Source organism: Aureococcus anophagefferens (genome assembly GCF_000186865.1).
Source record: "Aureococcus anophagefferens unplaced genomic scaffold AURANscaffold_44, whole genome shotgun sequence".
NCBI classification, from domain to species: Eukaryota; class Pelagophyceae; order Pelagomonadales; family Pelagomonadaceae; genus Aureococcus; species Aureococcus anophagefferens.
This window is the reverse complement of record NW_008705599.1, coordinates 124,607-139,046: the sequence shown is the minus strand read 5'-3', so window position 1 is coordinate 139,046 and position 14,440 is coordinate 124,607. Positions and strand designations below refer to the sequence as shown.

General features: G+C 75.4%; 4 protein-coding genes across 4 annotated transcripts; 1 reads left to right on the top strand and 3 right to left on the bottom strand.

Moving 5' to 3' along the window:
• Positions 1-3,182: 3,182 nt before the first annotated feature.
• On the bottom strand, positions 3,183-3,347 carry AURANDRAFT_33302 (hypothetical protein; the record flags this gene model as incomplete). The annotated part of the gene is made up of 1 exon (XM_009043101.1): positions 3,183-3,347. A coding segment is annotated over one exon (165 nt), but the record flags the coding sequence as incomplete, so codon positions are not given.
• A 444-nt stretch (positions 3,348-3,791) lies between these two features.
• AURANDRAFT_72637 (expressed protein) lies at positions 3,792-4,684 on the bottom strand (the record flags this gene model as incomplete). Its single annotated transcript, XM_009043100.1, has 1 exon — positions 3,792-4,684. The coding sequence occupies one exon, from the start codon at positions 4,497-4,499 to the stop codon at positions 3,852-3,854; it is 648 nt and encodes a 215-aa protein (XP_009041348.1).
• Positions 4,685-4,785: 101 nt separating this feature from the next.
• On the top strand, positions 4,786-7,611 carry AURANDRAFT_67605 (hypothetical protein; the record flags this gene model as incomplete). The annotated part of the gene is made up of 6 exons (XM_009043134.1): positions 4,786-5,649; positions 5,745-6,148; positions 6,215-6,548; positions 6,619-6,826; positions 6,948-7,168; positions 7,321-7,611. The coding sequence occupies 6 exons, from the start codon at positions 4,786-4,788 to the stop codon at positions 7,609-7,611; spliced, it is 2,322 nt and encodes a 773-aa protein (XP_009041382.1).
• Positions 7,612-8,577: 966 nt separating this feature from the next.
• On the bottom strand, positions 8,578-12,650 carry AURANDRAFT_67604 (hypothetical protein; the record flags this gene model as incomplete). Its single annotated transcript, XM_009043099.1, has 6 exons — positions 8,578-8,616; positions 8,688-9,140; positions 9,247-10,329; positions 10,529-11,392; positions 11,625-11,789; positions 12,000-12,650. 6 exons carry the CDS (start codon positions 12,648-12,650, stop codon positions 8,578-8,580), a joined length of 3,255 nt encoding a protein of 1,084 aa, XP_009041347.1.
• Between the last annotated feature and the right edge of the window lie 1,790 nt (positions 12,651-14,440).

The window sequence follows — 14,440 nt, the reverse complement described above, 5'->3', positions numbered from 1 at the left end:
TCGAGCGGGCCCGTCGGCGGCGCCGATGGCGTAGAGGAGGTCGCCGCCGACGCACTCGGCGCCGCCGGCGGCCCAGCGCTCGGCGAGGAGGCCCGTGCCGCTCCGCGCGCGGCGCGCGGCGGCGTTGGGGTCCCTGAGCGCGTCGCCCAGCGCGCGCCCGAGCGGCGACGCCGCCGCGGCCGCGAGCCGCGACGGCGGCGGCGACGCGGTTCCGGCGCCGGGCGGCCGCGGCGCCGCACCCGCGCGGCTCACGAGGGGCCGCCGCAGGGCCACGCGGCACTCGCGGCCGTCGCAGGCGTAGCGCAGGAGCGCGTCGCCGCCCGCCGCGGCCGCGACGGTCAGGCGCGCGGCCGCGGGGATCGGGAACGCGTCCGCGCCGGCCGCGGCGCCGGAGAGCTCCACGGCGTCGCCGGGCCGCAGGGGTCCCTCGACGACGTCGAAGGCCGCCGACACGCGCAGCGCGCAGGACCCGTGCGCGGCGCTCGCGAGCTTCGCCGCGGAGTCGACGTGCGCGACGCGGCCGACGAGCGCGCCGCGGACGTCGACGGCGCCGCGCGCCGACGCGCCGCCCCGGGCGTCGACGCAGCGCACCTCGAGGGTCCGCGGCCAGGCGCCGGGCCCGCGGGGCACCTCGAAGCGCAGGCACTCGCGCCCAAAGTAGGCGCCGCCCTGGGATACCGCGACGCGCGCCGTCGACCGCTCCGCGGACCCGAAGCGCGCGCAGACGCGCAGCGCCGACGCCGTCGCGAGGCTGCCGGCGAGGTCCGCGACCGCGATGATCTGCACGTGCAGGATGCCGAATGCATCGGCGCTGGGGGCCTCCATGCCTTTTGCCACTGCTCGTTTGGCGACGTTTGCCTGAAACATGCAGACCTAGCCCGGGCCGAGAAGCCGGGCTTTGCTCCGGCGACGGCGTCCGATGGCCGACGCACCCCCCGTCTAAACTACCGGGGATTGGTGTGCGGCCAGGGACGCCCGGTGGCTATACGTGACAAAAACAAGCGCTCGGATTGGGACGAATGGCTAGCCGTTTCGCTGGCTTGAGTACCAAACACGTACGCGCGGGCCGGGGACGGAGACCTCCGAGGCCGCGCTTCCGACGCACGGCAGCCCGTTCTGGTGGTCGGAGTGGCCTTCCATGACCCCTAGGCGTAAGCCTGACCGTCGGTGCCCTCATCGGAGGTGGTTCTGGCGTCGACCAAATTCCACCGCGCGGGCCTCGTCCCCGCGGGGCTGCCGCGGCGTACAAGTCCGTGGTGGCGGTGCGCGCCACCATCGATGGCGTTGGATACGCCCCTTGGTTTTGGGCGCGACGTGGGTGTGACGGCTGGGGAACGCCATTTCCCTGTAGTAAGATGTACCACCCTGCCGCGCACGCCGGGGCGCGGCCGGCGCCACTGGCCGAGCAAAGCCCGGCTTGGCCGAGTGCACCCGCAACATGCGTGGCTGCGAAAGCGGGTGGTTTGGGTGCCAGGGCGCGCCAGCCTGAGTCATCGAGACGCCCTGGAAACTCTCCCGCGCCGCAGCTCGAACGACCGCCACGTTGGTGGTGTCTCTCCCGCGCCGCAGCCCGAACGACAGCGCATGAGGTGACACCTCATGCTCCGCTGCGCGCTTCGGTCCCTCCCAGCGTCCAAAGACGACTCCGAAAACTACAGCTCCCTCTTATCTCGTCAGTATCGCCTCGTTTCGCCAGCTGCTGACCTTATTCCGGGACGCGAGAGCACGATCGGGATTCCAAGCATTCGCGCCGCTCCCCGTCGGCGCGCGCGCATTTCACCCCCGGCACAGGTCCGCGCGCGCCGCCGCGGCGGCGCCGGCCCGCCGGTGCGCGTCCGGCGACCACGCGGGCCTCTCGAAGGCGCTGTCGCGGCCCGGCGCGAAGCCGCCGGCGTGGCGGAGCCTCGCGGAGAAGCTCGTCGACGAGGGCTGCGAGAGCATGTACCTCGACCGCCTCCGGGGGTCCTACGACGTCAAGGCGCACGTCGAGTCCATCGAGGAGGAGATGGCCGAGGAGATGGCCAGGGCCCTCGGGCGGACGACGAGCCGCTGCGACTACGAGTTCGCGCTCCTCGACCGCGCGCGGCGGATGCACGACGACGACCCGTCGGACGACGCGCGCGCGGCCTTCGACGCGCAGCGCGCCGCGTGCCTCAAGGCGCGCCAGGACCTGCTCATCCACCGCCAGGCCCTCGGCTTCAAGACGAACAACCACGCCGTCGTCGAGAAGTACTACCCGATCGAGTCGCTGCGCAAGATCGACGAGTCGCCGGACGAGGCCGCCGCGGACGCGGAGCAGCGCGCGCCCTGGGCGCGGCCCGGCACCTACCGCCAGGGGCGCAACTGGGGCGGCTTCCGAACCTTCTAAGAGTCTCCTGTGGGATGTTCACGCGAGAGAGGCGGCGACGTCCACGACGTTAGAGGGGCAGGAGCGCGATCTCCGTCGTCGCGGAGAGGCGGACGATGGACGGCGCCGCGCCGTCCGGGAGCGCGGCGACGGGCCCCGGCGTCGCCGCGAGGAAGGCCCGGAGCCGCGTCCGCGCGAGGTGCGCGACGACGGAGTCGACGGCGGCGTCGAAGAGGGCGACGTCGCCGGCGCCCGCGGCGACGGCGCGCTGGGCCGCGCGCTGGGCCTTGCCGGCGACGTCGACGGCGCGGGGCGCGCCCGGCGCGACGTGCGCGGCGTAGACGCGCGCCGCCGCGGCCGGCCCCGGCCGGCGGCGGTAGGCGGCGACGGCGTCGAAGAAGGCGAGGGGCTCGGCGGCGTCGAGGCCCGCGAGGTGCGCCGCGAAGGCCTCGTGGAGGGGCTCCTCGCGGAGCAGCCGGCGCACGGCGGCCGCCGCGGCCGCGGAGCTCGCGCACGCGTCGGCGACGGCCGGGAGCGCGAGCGACCGCGGCGGCGGCGGCGGCGGCGGCGGCGCCCGGTCCGCGACGTAGGCCTCGAGGAGCGACGCCTTGGATCGCCGGCGGGCCTTGAGCCAGTCCATCGTCGACTGCTTCGCGAAGAAGACGAGGTACCAGATGGAGCCGGCCGCCGCCGCGGGGTAGAGCGCGGCGGCCGCGAGGCCCGCGCAGGCCGCGTCGCGCCGCGCCGCGCAGGCCGCGCCGACGACGCCGACGCCGATGGTGTAGGCCGCGGTCGTGAAGAAGATGCACCCGAAGAACGACGCGTAGTTCTGGCGGCCGACGCAGCGGTTCAGGTAGACGCAGTGGTGGTCAAAGTCCTCGACGCACATGTTGCAGCGCCGGCAGTGGTGGACGCGCGGGCCCGCGACCGTGCCGCAGGCGGCGCACGTCGGTACGCCGGCCTCGCGGTCGGCCGCCGTCGGCCGCCGCGCGGTGCCCATCTGCGTGAGCGTCGCGACCCACCCAAAGTACTGCAGCAGGCCCACGGCGAGCAAGTAGCACCCGCCCCAGGCCCGGGCGGCGCGAGGCTCGAGCCGCGGCAGGCTGCCCAGCGTCGTCGCCAGCGACGCACCGAGGGTCGTCCACATCAACGCCATGTTCGCATCCCAGGGCGCGTGGCAGCCGTGCTTCCGCCCGGGCGCCGTCGACGGCACGACCTCACACTTCGTCAAGAGGAGCGGCGCGGCCTCCGTCGCCGCCGCGGCGGGCAGCGCCGCGCACTTCATCGCAAGCCGTCGCACCGGTGGAGGCGGCGATGACCGCGCACAGCGCGAGGTCCGCGTCGACCACGGACACCCAGCGCCCTTCTCAACCGTTGGCGAAGTTACAAAAACTCAAAACTTGAAGACTTTCTTGAACCTTGGCGGCGCGGGTTTTTTAGCTCTCAAGCAAGCACATGTAGTATACAAAAACACAGGGGTTGAGGCGGAAGGTTGTGGAGCTCCCTAGACGTCTCCGGGGTCGGCCGGGTCGGCGTGGTACTGGAGGTATGCGACGAGGCTGCCGAGCACGGCGCACGAGAGGAGCTTGCGCCCGTGGGGCCGCGCCTTGGCCGCGGCGCGCGCGACGACGGACGGCTCGGGCTCGCCGGCGCCGGCCCGGAGGCACTGGGCGAAGACGCGGTACGCGTCCGCCGTGCCCTGCTCCGCGGCGCGCTCGACCCGCTTCGAGATCATGCCCAGGGGCCGCTTCGGCGACAGCCACCGGACCTTGGTCCGCGTCCGCATGGCGAGCTCCGGCGCCGAGCCGTCCAATGTCACGACGACGGACGTCTGGAACTGGTCGCCGAAGGGCGCCTTCGGGGACGCCGCGTCGACGCGGAGCTCGAAGCGCGACGCCGTGTCGGCGAGCACCTCGCACCGCTCCTCGGTCGGCCCGCCGCGCGGGTGGCGGAACGCGTTGCGGTGCACGGCCTTGCTCTCGCGCGTCACGTCCACGGGGCCGTACCGGTTCGCCTCGTGGAGGAGCCCGCCGAGCAGGGCCGCGCGCGCCGCGGCGAAGGACACGTCCGGCAGCGGCAGCTCCGTGACCATCTCCGCGCGGGTCGAGGCGAGGAGCAAGACGACGAGGGCGGACGCTCGAGCATGGGCCATTGCGACAAGTGCCTGTGCGACAAATCGAAGAGGAGGAGCTGGTGCGAAACTCACGTGTCCTCAACTCTCGCGCAACAGCACGCGAGCGGCGGCACAAGAGATGACCCGCAGACGTGTGAAAGAAGACGAGCGCACGTCCAGCAGCACGCCGCAGAACGACGCACTCTGCACACCAGGAAGAATGCGTCTCGAGTTCGCCGCCGAGCTCTGAAATGCAACTTGTCTGTAACGTGAAGTTTCGGCATCCGTGGCGCAGTCGTATGGCCGTATAAGTCGAGGCAGCCCGATGGGCGGCGCCTACGAGTACGAGGAGATCGGCCGGTCCAAGCGGCTCGAGCGGCGGCGCGCCGCCGTCGGGCTCGGCGCCTTCTTCGTCGTCGTCGGGACGCTGGGCTGGAACCGCAAGAGTCTCGGCGCCGGCGCGCCGGCGAGCGCCCGCGGCGCGTCGCGGCGGCAGGCGCCGAGCGCGTCGCCGCGCGAGGTCGGGTCCGCCAAGCCCTGGCAGGCCGACGCCGCCGCGTTCCCGTCGAACCTGCGCCTGAGCGTCTCGTACTACGGGGAACCGCCGTCGCTGCCGCTCTACGGCATCGCGGCGCTCGCGGAGCCCTTCGCCGCGAACGCGCTCGCCTGGGACGGCGCCCGGGCCGGCGTCGCCTGGCGCGTCGCGGCGGGCAACGCCACGGTCGCCGGCGCGGGCGACGGCGCCTGGGTCGCGACGTGCTTCCGCGGCGGCGACCGCTTCGGCCTCGAGGCGGCGTACGAGGGAGCGTCGGCGACCTTCGCCGTGGCCTGCCGCTACGTGCGCCGCGAGCTCCGCGCGCTGACGGCGCCGGACCGGGCCCAGTGGCTCGCGGCCCTCGCGGCCCTCGGCGCCGCGGCCGACGGGGACGCGTGGCGCGCGGCGGACCCGGCCGCGCGGCGGCGCGCGGCGACGCTCGGCGAGCTCGCGGCGAAGCACAGCCACGGGCCCGGCTGCTCGCCCTTCCACGGCGGCGTCTCCTTCTTCACGGCCCACGCGGCCTTCACGCTCCAGCTCGACGCGAGCCTCCGCGCCGTCGACGCCGAGCTCCGCGCGCCGACGCCCTACTGGGACTTCACCATCGACGGCGCGGCCTTCGGCGCGCGGCCCTACGGCTGGAACGCGTCGTCGGTCTTCGCGGACGACTACTTCGGCCCGGCGCGCGCCGGCGCGGGCGCCGCGCGGCGCGCGGCCGGCCGCGACCGCGCCCCCGCCCCCCGGCGCAGGCGGACGCGGAGGCGGGCCTCGGCGGCGCCTACTTCCGGGACACGGTCCGCGAGCGCGACTGCGGCGACCCCGTCACGAACGGCGCGTGCTACGCGACGGACCCGCGCGACGCCGACGCCACGCCCCGCGTGAAGCGGAGCGCGGACCTCTGCGGCGTCGACGCGGCGCGCGAGCTGCCGCTGCCCGCGTGCGGCGAGCTCGCGCCCTGCGTCGCTCTGGCGCTCAACGGCACGTCGCTCGGCGACCTCCACGCGTGCGCGGAGTTCGTGCTCCACGGCGCGGCGCCCGGCGCCCGTCTAAAACGCCGGCGCGCGACGACGACCGCAGGGAACCTGCACACGATCCTCGGCGGCGCCTGGGCCTGCGGCGGGGACCTCGGCGCGGCGCTCCGCGAGCGGCCCGCGTGGCGCGCGCGAGGCGCCCGGCGTCCGCGCCCCCGCCCCGTCGCGCACCGCACCGCGCCCCCCAGGTTCGTCCCCGCCTGGGCCGCGCGCGTGCTCCCGGGCTGGCAGCGCATGGACCGCGCGGGCTTCCTCGAGCCGGCCGGACCGAACGCCACGGCGCTCGCGTGCCCGGCCTACGACGGCGCGGCCGCGACCGCGCGCGACGTCCTCGCGCGCGCGGGCTACCTCGGCGCGGTCCGCGACCCGTCCACGGGCGCCTGCGCCGTCGCCAGCGACTTTGTCGACGCGTCGGCGCTCGTCGCGGCCGAGGGCGCCGACGGCCGCTGCGCGGCGCGGCTCGCGCCGGCGCTCGCGACGGACGCCGCCGCGGACGACGCCTTCTTCGCGCTCGCGGGCGACGTCGCCTGCGCGCGGCGGCGGCGCCCCCCCCCTTCCCGTTTCGGAAGGCCGCCGAAGCGACGTTCCGCAGGCGAACGGCGCCGTCGGCGCGCTCGCGACGGGCGCGGCGCCCAACGACCCGCTCTTCTGGCCCCTCCACCCGGCCTTCGACCGGATCCTCGCCCTCGCGCGCCTCGGCGGCGCGCGCCTCGACGAGGCCTGGCCCGACGGCACCTGCGCGGGCCGCGCGCCGCGCCGGAAACAGCCGGCGAGCCGGACCAGAACTTTTGAACCTCTCCGTCACATCGACGTCGATTCGGGTGATTTTTGGACGGATCGAGTGCTCTCCTCGAGCTCTCAAAAAGCAGCAGAAGGAAATGTTGCAATCGAAGTGATATTGAAGATTCGAATTCCGCCCAGGCCACGCGCGCGGCGACGCGATGCCGTTCACGCGCCGCGATCTCGGCGACGCCGGCGGCGGCGGCGCGCTCCTCACGAACGGCGACCTCTACGACCTCGTCGACCCCCGGCGGGACGACCTGTCCTACGTCTACGACGCCTTCGCCTGGGACCACTGCGCGGCGGCCATCTCCGCCGCGCTCGCGGGCGACGCGCCGGACGCGGCCTACTCCCTCGCCGACGTCCCGGCGTCCAAGCTCGCCCCGCGAAGGTCGCGATGAATTAGGGCCCGGGGTCGAAGATGGCGCCCGTCGCCGCGGGCCCGCCGTCGTCCGGGGGCAGGGCGAAGTCCAGCGCGCGCGCGCCCCGGTCCACGGACCGGTGCGCCGCGTAGCTCTCGTCGGGGTGCGGCGAGAGGTCGAGGATCTCGCAGATCTCCGCCTCGGACGGCGGCGGCGCCCACGCGCGGTCGAAGGACCGGATGCGGAGCGGCGACGGCCGCGCGGCCCGCGGCGGCTCGACGGCGACGACGGGCTCCGCGCGCGGCGCGGGCTCGGCCGCCGGCGCCGGCGCCGGCGCCGGCGCGCCCTTCTTCTTGAAGCGCAGGAAGCGCCGCTCCGCCGTCTGGAGCGTGGCCTCGCGCGCCTGCCGCGCGATGATGACCGCCGCGAGGTACTGCTCGTAGGTCTGGTCGTGCTCGCCGTCGGCCGCGAGCTCCGGGTCGTCGCCGCGCCGCCGCCACCGCTCGAGCGCGAAGAAGCCCAACGCGAGCGCGCCGAGGCTGCCCAGGAGCACGGCCGCGAACGCCGCGAGGCTGCCGAGGCCGCGCGCGCGCCGGAGGCACCGCGCGGCGCCGACGCAGGCCAAAACCGCGGCCTCGCGGACGACGACGTCCTGGAGGGGCTCCGGCAGGGCCAGCAGCGCCGCGAGCGCGGCGCCGAGGTAGCCGGCCCAGGCCGGGTCCGACGCGTGCTCCTCGTCGAGCGCGCGCGCGAGCGGGCCCGCGCGCCACCGGAGCGAGTCGTCGCGGAACGCCGCGTTGACCGCGCGCCGGTGCGCCGCGGGCGCGAGCTGGTCGAAGGCCGTCGCCAGGCCCCCGGGGTAGCCCCGCAGGCCCGCCGCGCGGCGCCCGAGGAGCGCGCGCCGGCTCTTCTCGGACCGGAGCCTGCGCGGAAATAAATCGGTGAGTTTCAAAATTCTCCAGCTCGGCCACATCGACGTCGATTCGGCTGATTTTTGGACGAGTCGATCGCTCTCGTCGCGGTCTCGAAGCACGGCAGAAAACCTCGCGTCGAAACTGTCGCATACGCTCACATCGAAGTCGGCTCGAGGGTGCGAGTTCCGCGCGGACCGGGGCGTGCACGCGCCGCAGTGGTCGCGGAACGCGAGCCGCTCGGCGACGGACGTGCCCCGCGCCGCGGCGCTCTCGTGGCAGACCAGCGCCGTCGGGAAGACGTCGAGGGGCGTGCGCCAGGGGAACGCGTGCGCGCGCGCGGGGTCGCCGCCGCCCGACCGGAGCCGCGGCGCGAGCGCCTGTGCCGAATTCAAATCTTCAACTCGACTTCAATGTGAGCGTACGCGACAGTTTTGACGCAACTTCTTCGGCTGTGCTTCGAGAACTTGCGACGAGAGCAATCGATTCGTCCAAAAATCAGCCGAATCGACTTCGATTTGACCGAGATAGAGAATTCTGAAGTTTGGTCGGGACGTCCCAAACAAGTGGTTGAATTCGGCACAGGCGAGTGCTCCCGGCAGCAGGACGCGGAAGACGAGCAGGCTCAGGGGGTCGAGGAAGCAGAGCGTGACGACGCGGCCGAGCATGGCGATGCGGAACCAGGAGCGCACGGCCCGGTGGCCGTGCGCCGCGCGCGTCGCGACGACGGCGCGGAGCAGGAGCGCGGCCGCGGCGCCGCAGGCCGCGGCGACGGCGACCCAGGCGAGGACCACGGCGTCCAGCGTCCGCGGCGCCCTGGCCCGCCGCTGGCCGTAGGGCCGCGCCGTGTCGCCGTGGACCTTGCGGTAGAGCGCGAGGCGCCGCGCGTCGAGGCGCTCCAAATGGCAGAACTCGAGGAGCTGGAGCTCGGCCTCGCGCGCGCTCCCGCAGCGCTCGAGGACGCGGCCCCAGGCCTCGGCCTCGCCGTGGGCGACGAGGAGCCGCCAGTAGCAGCGCCGCACGAGCGCGTCGGGCGCGTGGCAGGCCCAGTCCGCGCAGAGCTTCGCGCGCGTCCGCCGCAAACCTCTCGCGGAGCCGGTGCCGCGCCGCGTAGTCGAGGCCGCCGAGCCAGGCGCCCCGCTCCAGGTCCCGCAGCGCGTCCTGCACCTCCTGGTGCCGCGCGAGCACGGCGAGCGCGCAGGGCCAGACGCGGCCGACCGCGAGCGCGCGCGCCGCCGGCGACGCGGCCGCCGCGCGCGCGACGTCGTGGCGCACCTGGGCGCCCCGCAGGCGGAGCAGCCAGGCCGGCTGCCGCCGGCCCCGGGCGACGGCGTCGTCGACGGCGGCGACCTCGTCGGGCAGCGCGCGCTTCGCGCGGTCGAGGACCTCGCGCGCGTCGTCGCGCGGCGCGGGCGACGCCCGCAGGTCGACGACGCAGGCCGCCTCGAGGGCCGACGCCGGCGCCGGCGCGGCGACGGGGTTGTGGAGGCTCAGGCCCACGCCGCCGCCGCGCTTCGCGCCGCCCCGCTCGCCGCCGCCGCCCCGCTTCTCGCGCCACGACGGCTGGTCGCGGCCCGCCGCGGCCGCCGGCGCCGCGCGCGCGGGCGCGCGCGCCTCCGCCGCCTCCGCGTCGGGCGCGACGCGCGCCGCGCGCGCGACGCGGCCGGGCCGCGGCTCGCGCGTGGACCGCCGGCCGCGCGACGGCGGCGAGCCCTCGGGCACGGCGACGGTGAGGTAGCGCTCGTAGAACCAGTCCCAGGCCTCGGCGAGGGGCACGAGCGCGGCGACGGCGACGAGGGCGACGGCGACGAGCGCCGGCGGCAGGTAGGCGTCGTCGGCCGTCGGCGCGCGGTCGTAGCAGCGCCGGCTCGACGCCTCGTAGAAGCAGCGGCGGCCGCCCGCGGGCCGGTCGAGGCGGAGGCAGCCCGCGCGGTCGCCGTCGGAGTCGCCGCAGGCCGGGCCCCCGGGGAAGACGAGGAGGCGGTAGCAGAGGCCCGCGACGGCGTAGGCGGCGAGCCAGTCGACGAGGAGCCCCGCCGCGCGCGTCGTCCGCGGCTCGTCGGGCCGCCGCGTCGTGACGAAGCTCACGTGCGTGTGGCCCTCCCAGACGGCCCGGAGCCAGGCGCCGGCCCAGCCCTCGAGCACGGCGTCGCGCCGGCTCGCCTCGAGCAGGCGCCGCTGCTCCTGCACGGGCAGCCGGTCGCCGCGCGCGCGCGGCCTCCGCGTCGACGCGCGCGCGTCCGCGCGCGCCTGCGTGGAAATCAAATCTTCAACCCGACTTCAATGTGCGCGTATTCGGAAGGTTCGACACACGCTCTTCGGCTATGCTTCGAGAACTCGACGAGAGCGATCGATTCGTCCCAAAATCAGCCGAATCGACTTCGATTTAGCCGAGCTCGAGCATGTCAAAGTTTGGTCGGGACGTCCCAAAACGGTGGTTGATTTCCACGCAGGCGCGCGCGGCCGCGGCCGCGTGGTCCTCCGGCGCCGTCGCCGCGTCCTCGTGGCAGCCCCAGAGCGCGAGGCAGCAGCAGGCGCCGCACGTCGCCGCGTAGACGGCGAGCGCGAGGAGCACGTTGAAGCCGAGGCGCTCGCCGTCGACGTCGCCGGCCGCCGCGGCGCGCGCGGCCCACGCGAGCGCGGCGCCGGCCGCGCCGGCGACGTCGAGGGCCCCGGCGACGTCGCAGGCGCAGGTCACGTTGGCGCCGCCCGCCGGCCCCGCGGCGGCGCACGCCGTCGCAGCCCAGGGCTGGGTGCCGGTCCGCGCGAGGCACGCGTCGCCGCCGACGTCGGTCACGTTGACGTCGACGGCGGCCGCGGACCCGTTGCCGCAGTCAAGGTAGACCGACGGCCAGGTCGTGTTCGCGTAGCGGCCGGCGGCCGCGCAGTCGAGGCGGCCGTTCTTGAGGATCAGGGTCGGCGCCGTCGCCTTCAGGCGCCGCAGGCGCACGACGTAGGGGCCCCCGGCGGCGGCGGCGCCGCCGCCGTCGACGGCGCCGGACGAGCCCGCCGCGACGCCGCGCGCGCCGGGCGACCCGCGCAGCCGCCGGCGGCCGCCGTCGAGGTCGACGCGCGACACCGCCGTCGTCAGCGCCAGGGACGCGGCCGTGCCGCCGCGCCAGACGTCCGCGACCGAGGCGACGAGGCTCACGTCCGCGGGCGACGGGAGCGACGCCGCGTCCGGCAGCGCGAGCGCCGCGCGGGCGCCCCGGTCCCCGAACTTGGCGGCGTCGGCGGCGGCGTCGGCGATGGCGAGCTCGAAGCCGCCGGGCGACGCCGCGGACGCGGCCGCGACGGCGACGTAGCGCGTCGCCTGCGCGGACGTCGCCCGTCGCGCCGCGACGTCGGGGCCGACCTTCGGACCGCTCGGTCGCGTCGAACGAGTGTTGGACGAACGGATGGCCTCTCGTCGAGTTCTCGAAGCGCGGCGGACGCGTCGGATCATGACCGTCGGCATGTTTCCCGGGTTGAAGTCCGCCCGAAGATTCGAGTTCCGCGCGGCGCGGCGCGAGCGACCCGCCGAAGCTCCGGTAGCCCGCCGCGACGTCGTCGAGGACGTCCAGCAGCCCCGCCATCGTGCTCCGGGCCACGGTGGCGCCGTCCGTCGCCGCGCAGGCGAGGACGCCGACGCGCAGGTCGCCGACGGCGCCCAGGAGGTCCACGCCGCTCGTCGCGTTCGCGAGCCCGTGCGCGCGCGCGGCCGCGGCGACCTGCGCGGGAAATCAAATCTTCAACCCGACTTCAATGCTCGTAATCGAACGATTTGCGCCGGGCTCTTCGGCTCCGCTTCGAGGACTCGACGAGAGCGATCGATTCGTCCACAAATCAGCCGAATCGACGTCGATTTGGCCGAGCTCGAGCGCGTCAAAGTTTGGTCGGGACGTCCAGAACCGGCGGTCGATGTCCACGCGGGCGGCGACGGCGTCCGCCGCGGCGACGAGGTCGCCGACGGCGCCGGCGTCGAGGGCCGCGCAGGGCCGGAAGGCCGCCGCGCGCAGGGCCGCGGCCGCGGCGGCGTTGGCGGCGACGTCGCCGCGGTCCGTGAGCCCGACGTAGGCGACGGCCGCGGCGGCGACGTGGCGCGTGACGTTGACCGCGGCGGCGTAGTCGTCGGCGCCGAACTCGCAGGCCGCGCCGTAGAACCCCGCGTCGCAGAGGCAGGCGGCGTCGCACCAGGAATCGCCCGCGTAGCAGGCCGCGTCGGTCCGCGCGAAGCCCTCGAGGACGTCGAGGACGACGCACGCGCCGCGGCCGCCGCAGCCCCCGAAGCAGGCCTTGCGCGGCTCGACGCAGGCGCCGGCCTCGCAGGCCTCCCAGGCGCAGTCGGCGTCGCTCGCGCAGGCCTCGCCGAGGCCGCAGGGCGCGCAGGCGCCGCCGCAGGCGCCGCCGCAGTCGTCGTCGGCCGCCCAGCACGCGGACGCGCTCGGCGCCCAGGCGCCGACGGACCCGGCCGCGCAGTCGCCGCAGCTCGCCGGCGGCGCGCCGACGCCGCAGGGCTCGCGGCCCAGCGCCGCGCAGGCCGCGCCGCAGGCGCCGGCGCCCGCGAGCGCGGCCGCGGCCGCCGTCGCCATCGCCGCGAGGCTCGGCGCGTCGCCGGCGCCGACGGCGGCGTCGAGCAGCGCGCCCGTCACGGCCGCGAGCGCCGCGAGGTCGTCGCCGCTCGACAGCGCGCGCGACGACGCCGACGCCGCGGCGCCGAGGCTGCCGGCCGCGGCCACGGCATCGCCGGCGCTGCCCACCGACAGGGCACACAGGCCCACGAGCCGCGCCACCGGCGGCGGCCACCGTGGCCTTCGGCGGCCGCGCTGGCGGCCATGGGCAGCGGCCACCATTGTCGAGGCCAGGCCTCTAGCGCTAGATTTGCAACTGCATTTACCCTAACTCTAGAGGAGTTTTTTTTGTAGTTTTGTGGGCTGTCTTCCCTCGTCACATCCACCCGCCCCGACCGGCGGCATTCTAGCCGGCGACCGGCCGCACCTCGAGCATGAGCGCGTGCTTCTGCTCCAGCGCGAGCCAGGAGCGGGAGCACCTGCAGTCGCTGACGCTCGCGCCGACGAACGCCTTCTTCTTCCCGAAGACGTGCTACTCCGACAGCAAGCTCGTGTCGCACAGCGCCACGACGCTGACCTACCGAAGCACCTCCTCCTTCGACCAGAGCGGCGAGTTCGAGACGGCGGACAAGAAACATACGATCGTCGTCCAGAATCGGACGCGCGCGCTGTCGTTCGAGCCCATCATCGTCTACCGCGACGACGAGGACAGCGTCGTCGCCGTGAGCAAGGGCACCATGGGGCTCACGGAGGACACCTACGTCATCTACCGGGGCGCGCCGTCCTACGAGGGGCAGGCGCCCGAGCGGGACCCGACGCGCGGCCTCGACGACGTGCTCGGCTCGTACTACCCCTGGGCCGAGATCACGACGAAGCGCGGGCTCACGTCGGCCGTCAACGAGTTCCGCTGCTTCGAACAAGGCGGGAGCCCGGACGCGCCGAAGCGGAGCGACGCGCTCTACCGCGGCGTGAAGTTGTCGGCGATGGAGTTCCTCGGGAAGGTGAGCACGGCGTCGGGCGACCTCGTGGGCAAGTCGTACACGACGGGCGCGGGCTGCCGCTCGACCTACGTCGTCGAGGTCGCGTCGCACGCCGACATGATCGCCATCATCTGCACCGCGGCGGCGCTCCAGAGCAACGCGGGCGGGACGACGGGCGCGCTCTCGGCCGGCGGGCTCATCTAGCGCGGGGCGGCGTGGCGGCGCGCGCCGGCGCTGCCCCCCTAAAACATGACACGAATGTCCTTACTTCCACTGCGGCGGCGGCCGAGTTACGACGTCGAGTCCGCGCGCGAGAGCGAGCGGCGGAGGCCCGACCGCGCGGCCCAGTTCGAGGCCGCGGGCCGGACGTCCTTGCGCGCGAGGAGGTCCTTGGCGGCGCTCTTGAGCGCGCTGCGGAGCTTGTCGTCGAGGCCGGGCCGCGGGTCGTCGAGGAGCGCGTGGAGCGCGCGCTTCAGGTCCGCCTTGCGCTGGGCGTCCGCGCGGGACCGCGGCGCGCGGCAGCGGCGGTCGTCGGCGACGGCCGCGGCGACGAGGGCCGCCGCGGCCTCCTCGAGCGCGAGCGCGCCGCGGGGCCCGCGCGGCGGCCCGCGCGCGAGCGCCTCGAGGTGCCCCGCGGACGGCGGCGCGCGCGCGGCCGCGGCGTCGGCGCGCGCGTCCGGGATGCAGTGGGCCGCGTCGACCTCGGCGAGGCTCAGGGGCGCGAAGGGCAGCGCGCCGTCGTCGAGGCGCTCGTCGCCCACCGCGAGGACGCGCTCCGCGGCGACGCGCGCCTCGACGGTGCCGTCGTCGAACGCGACGGCGTACTCCCGC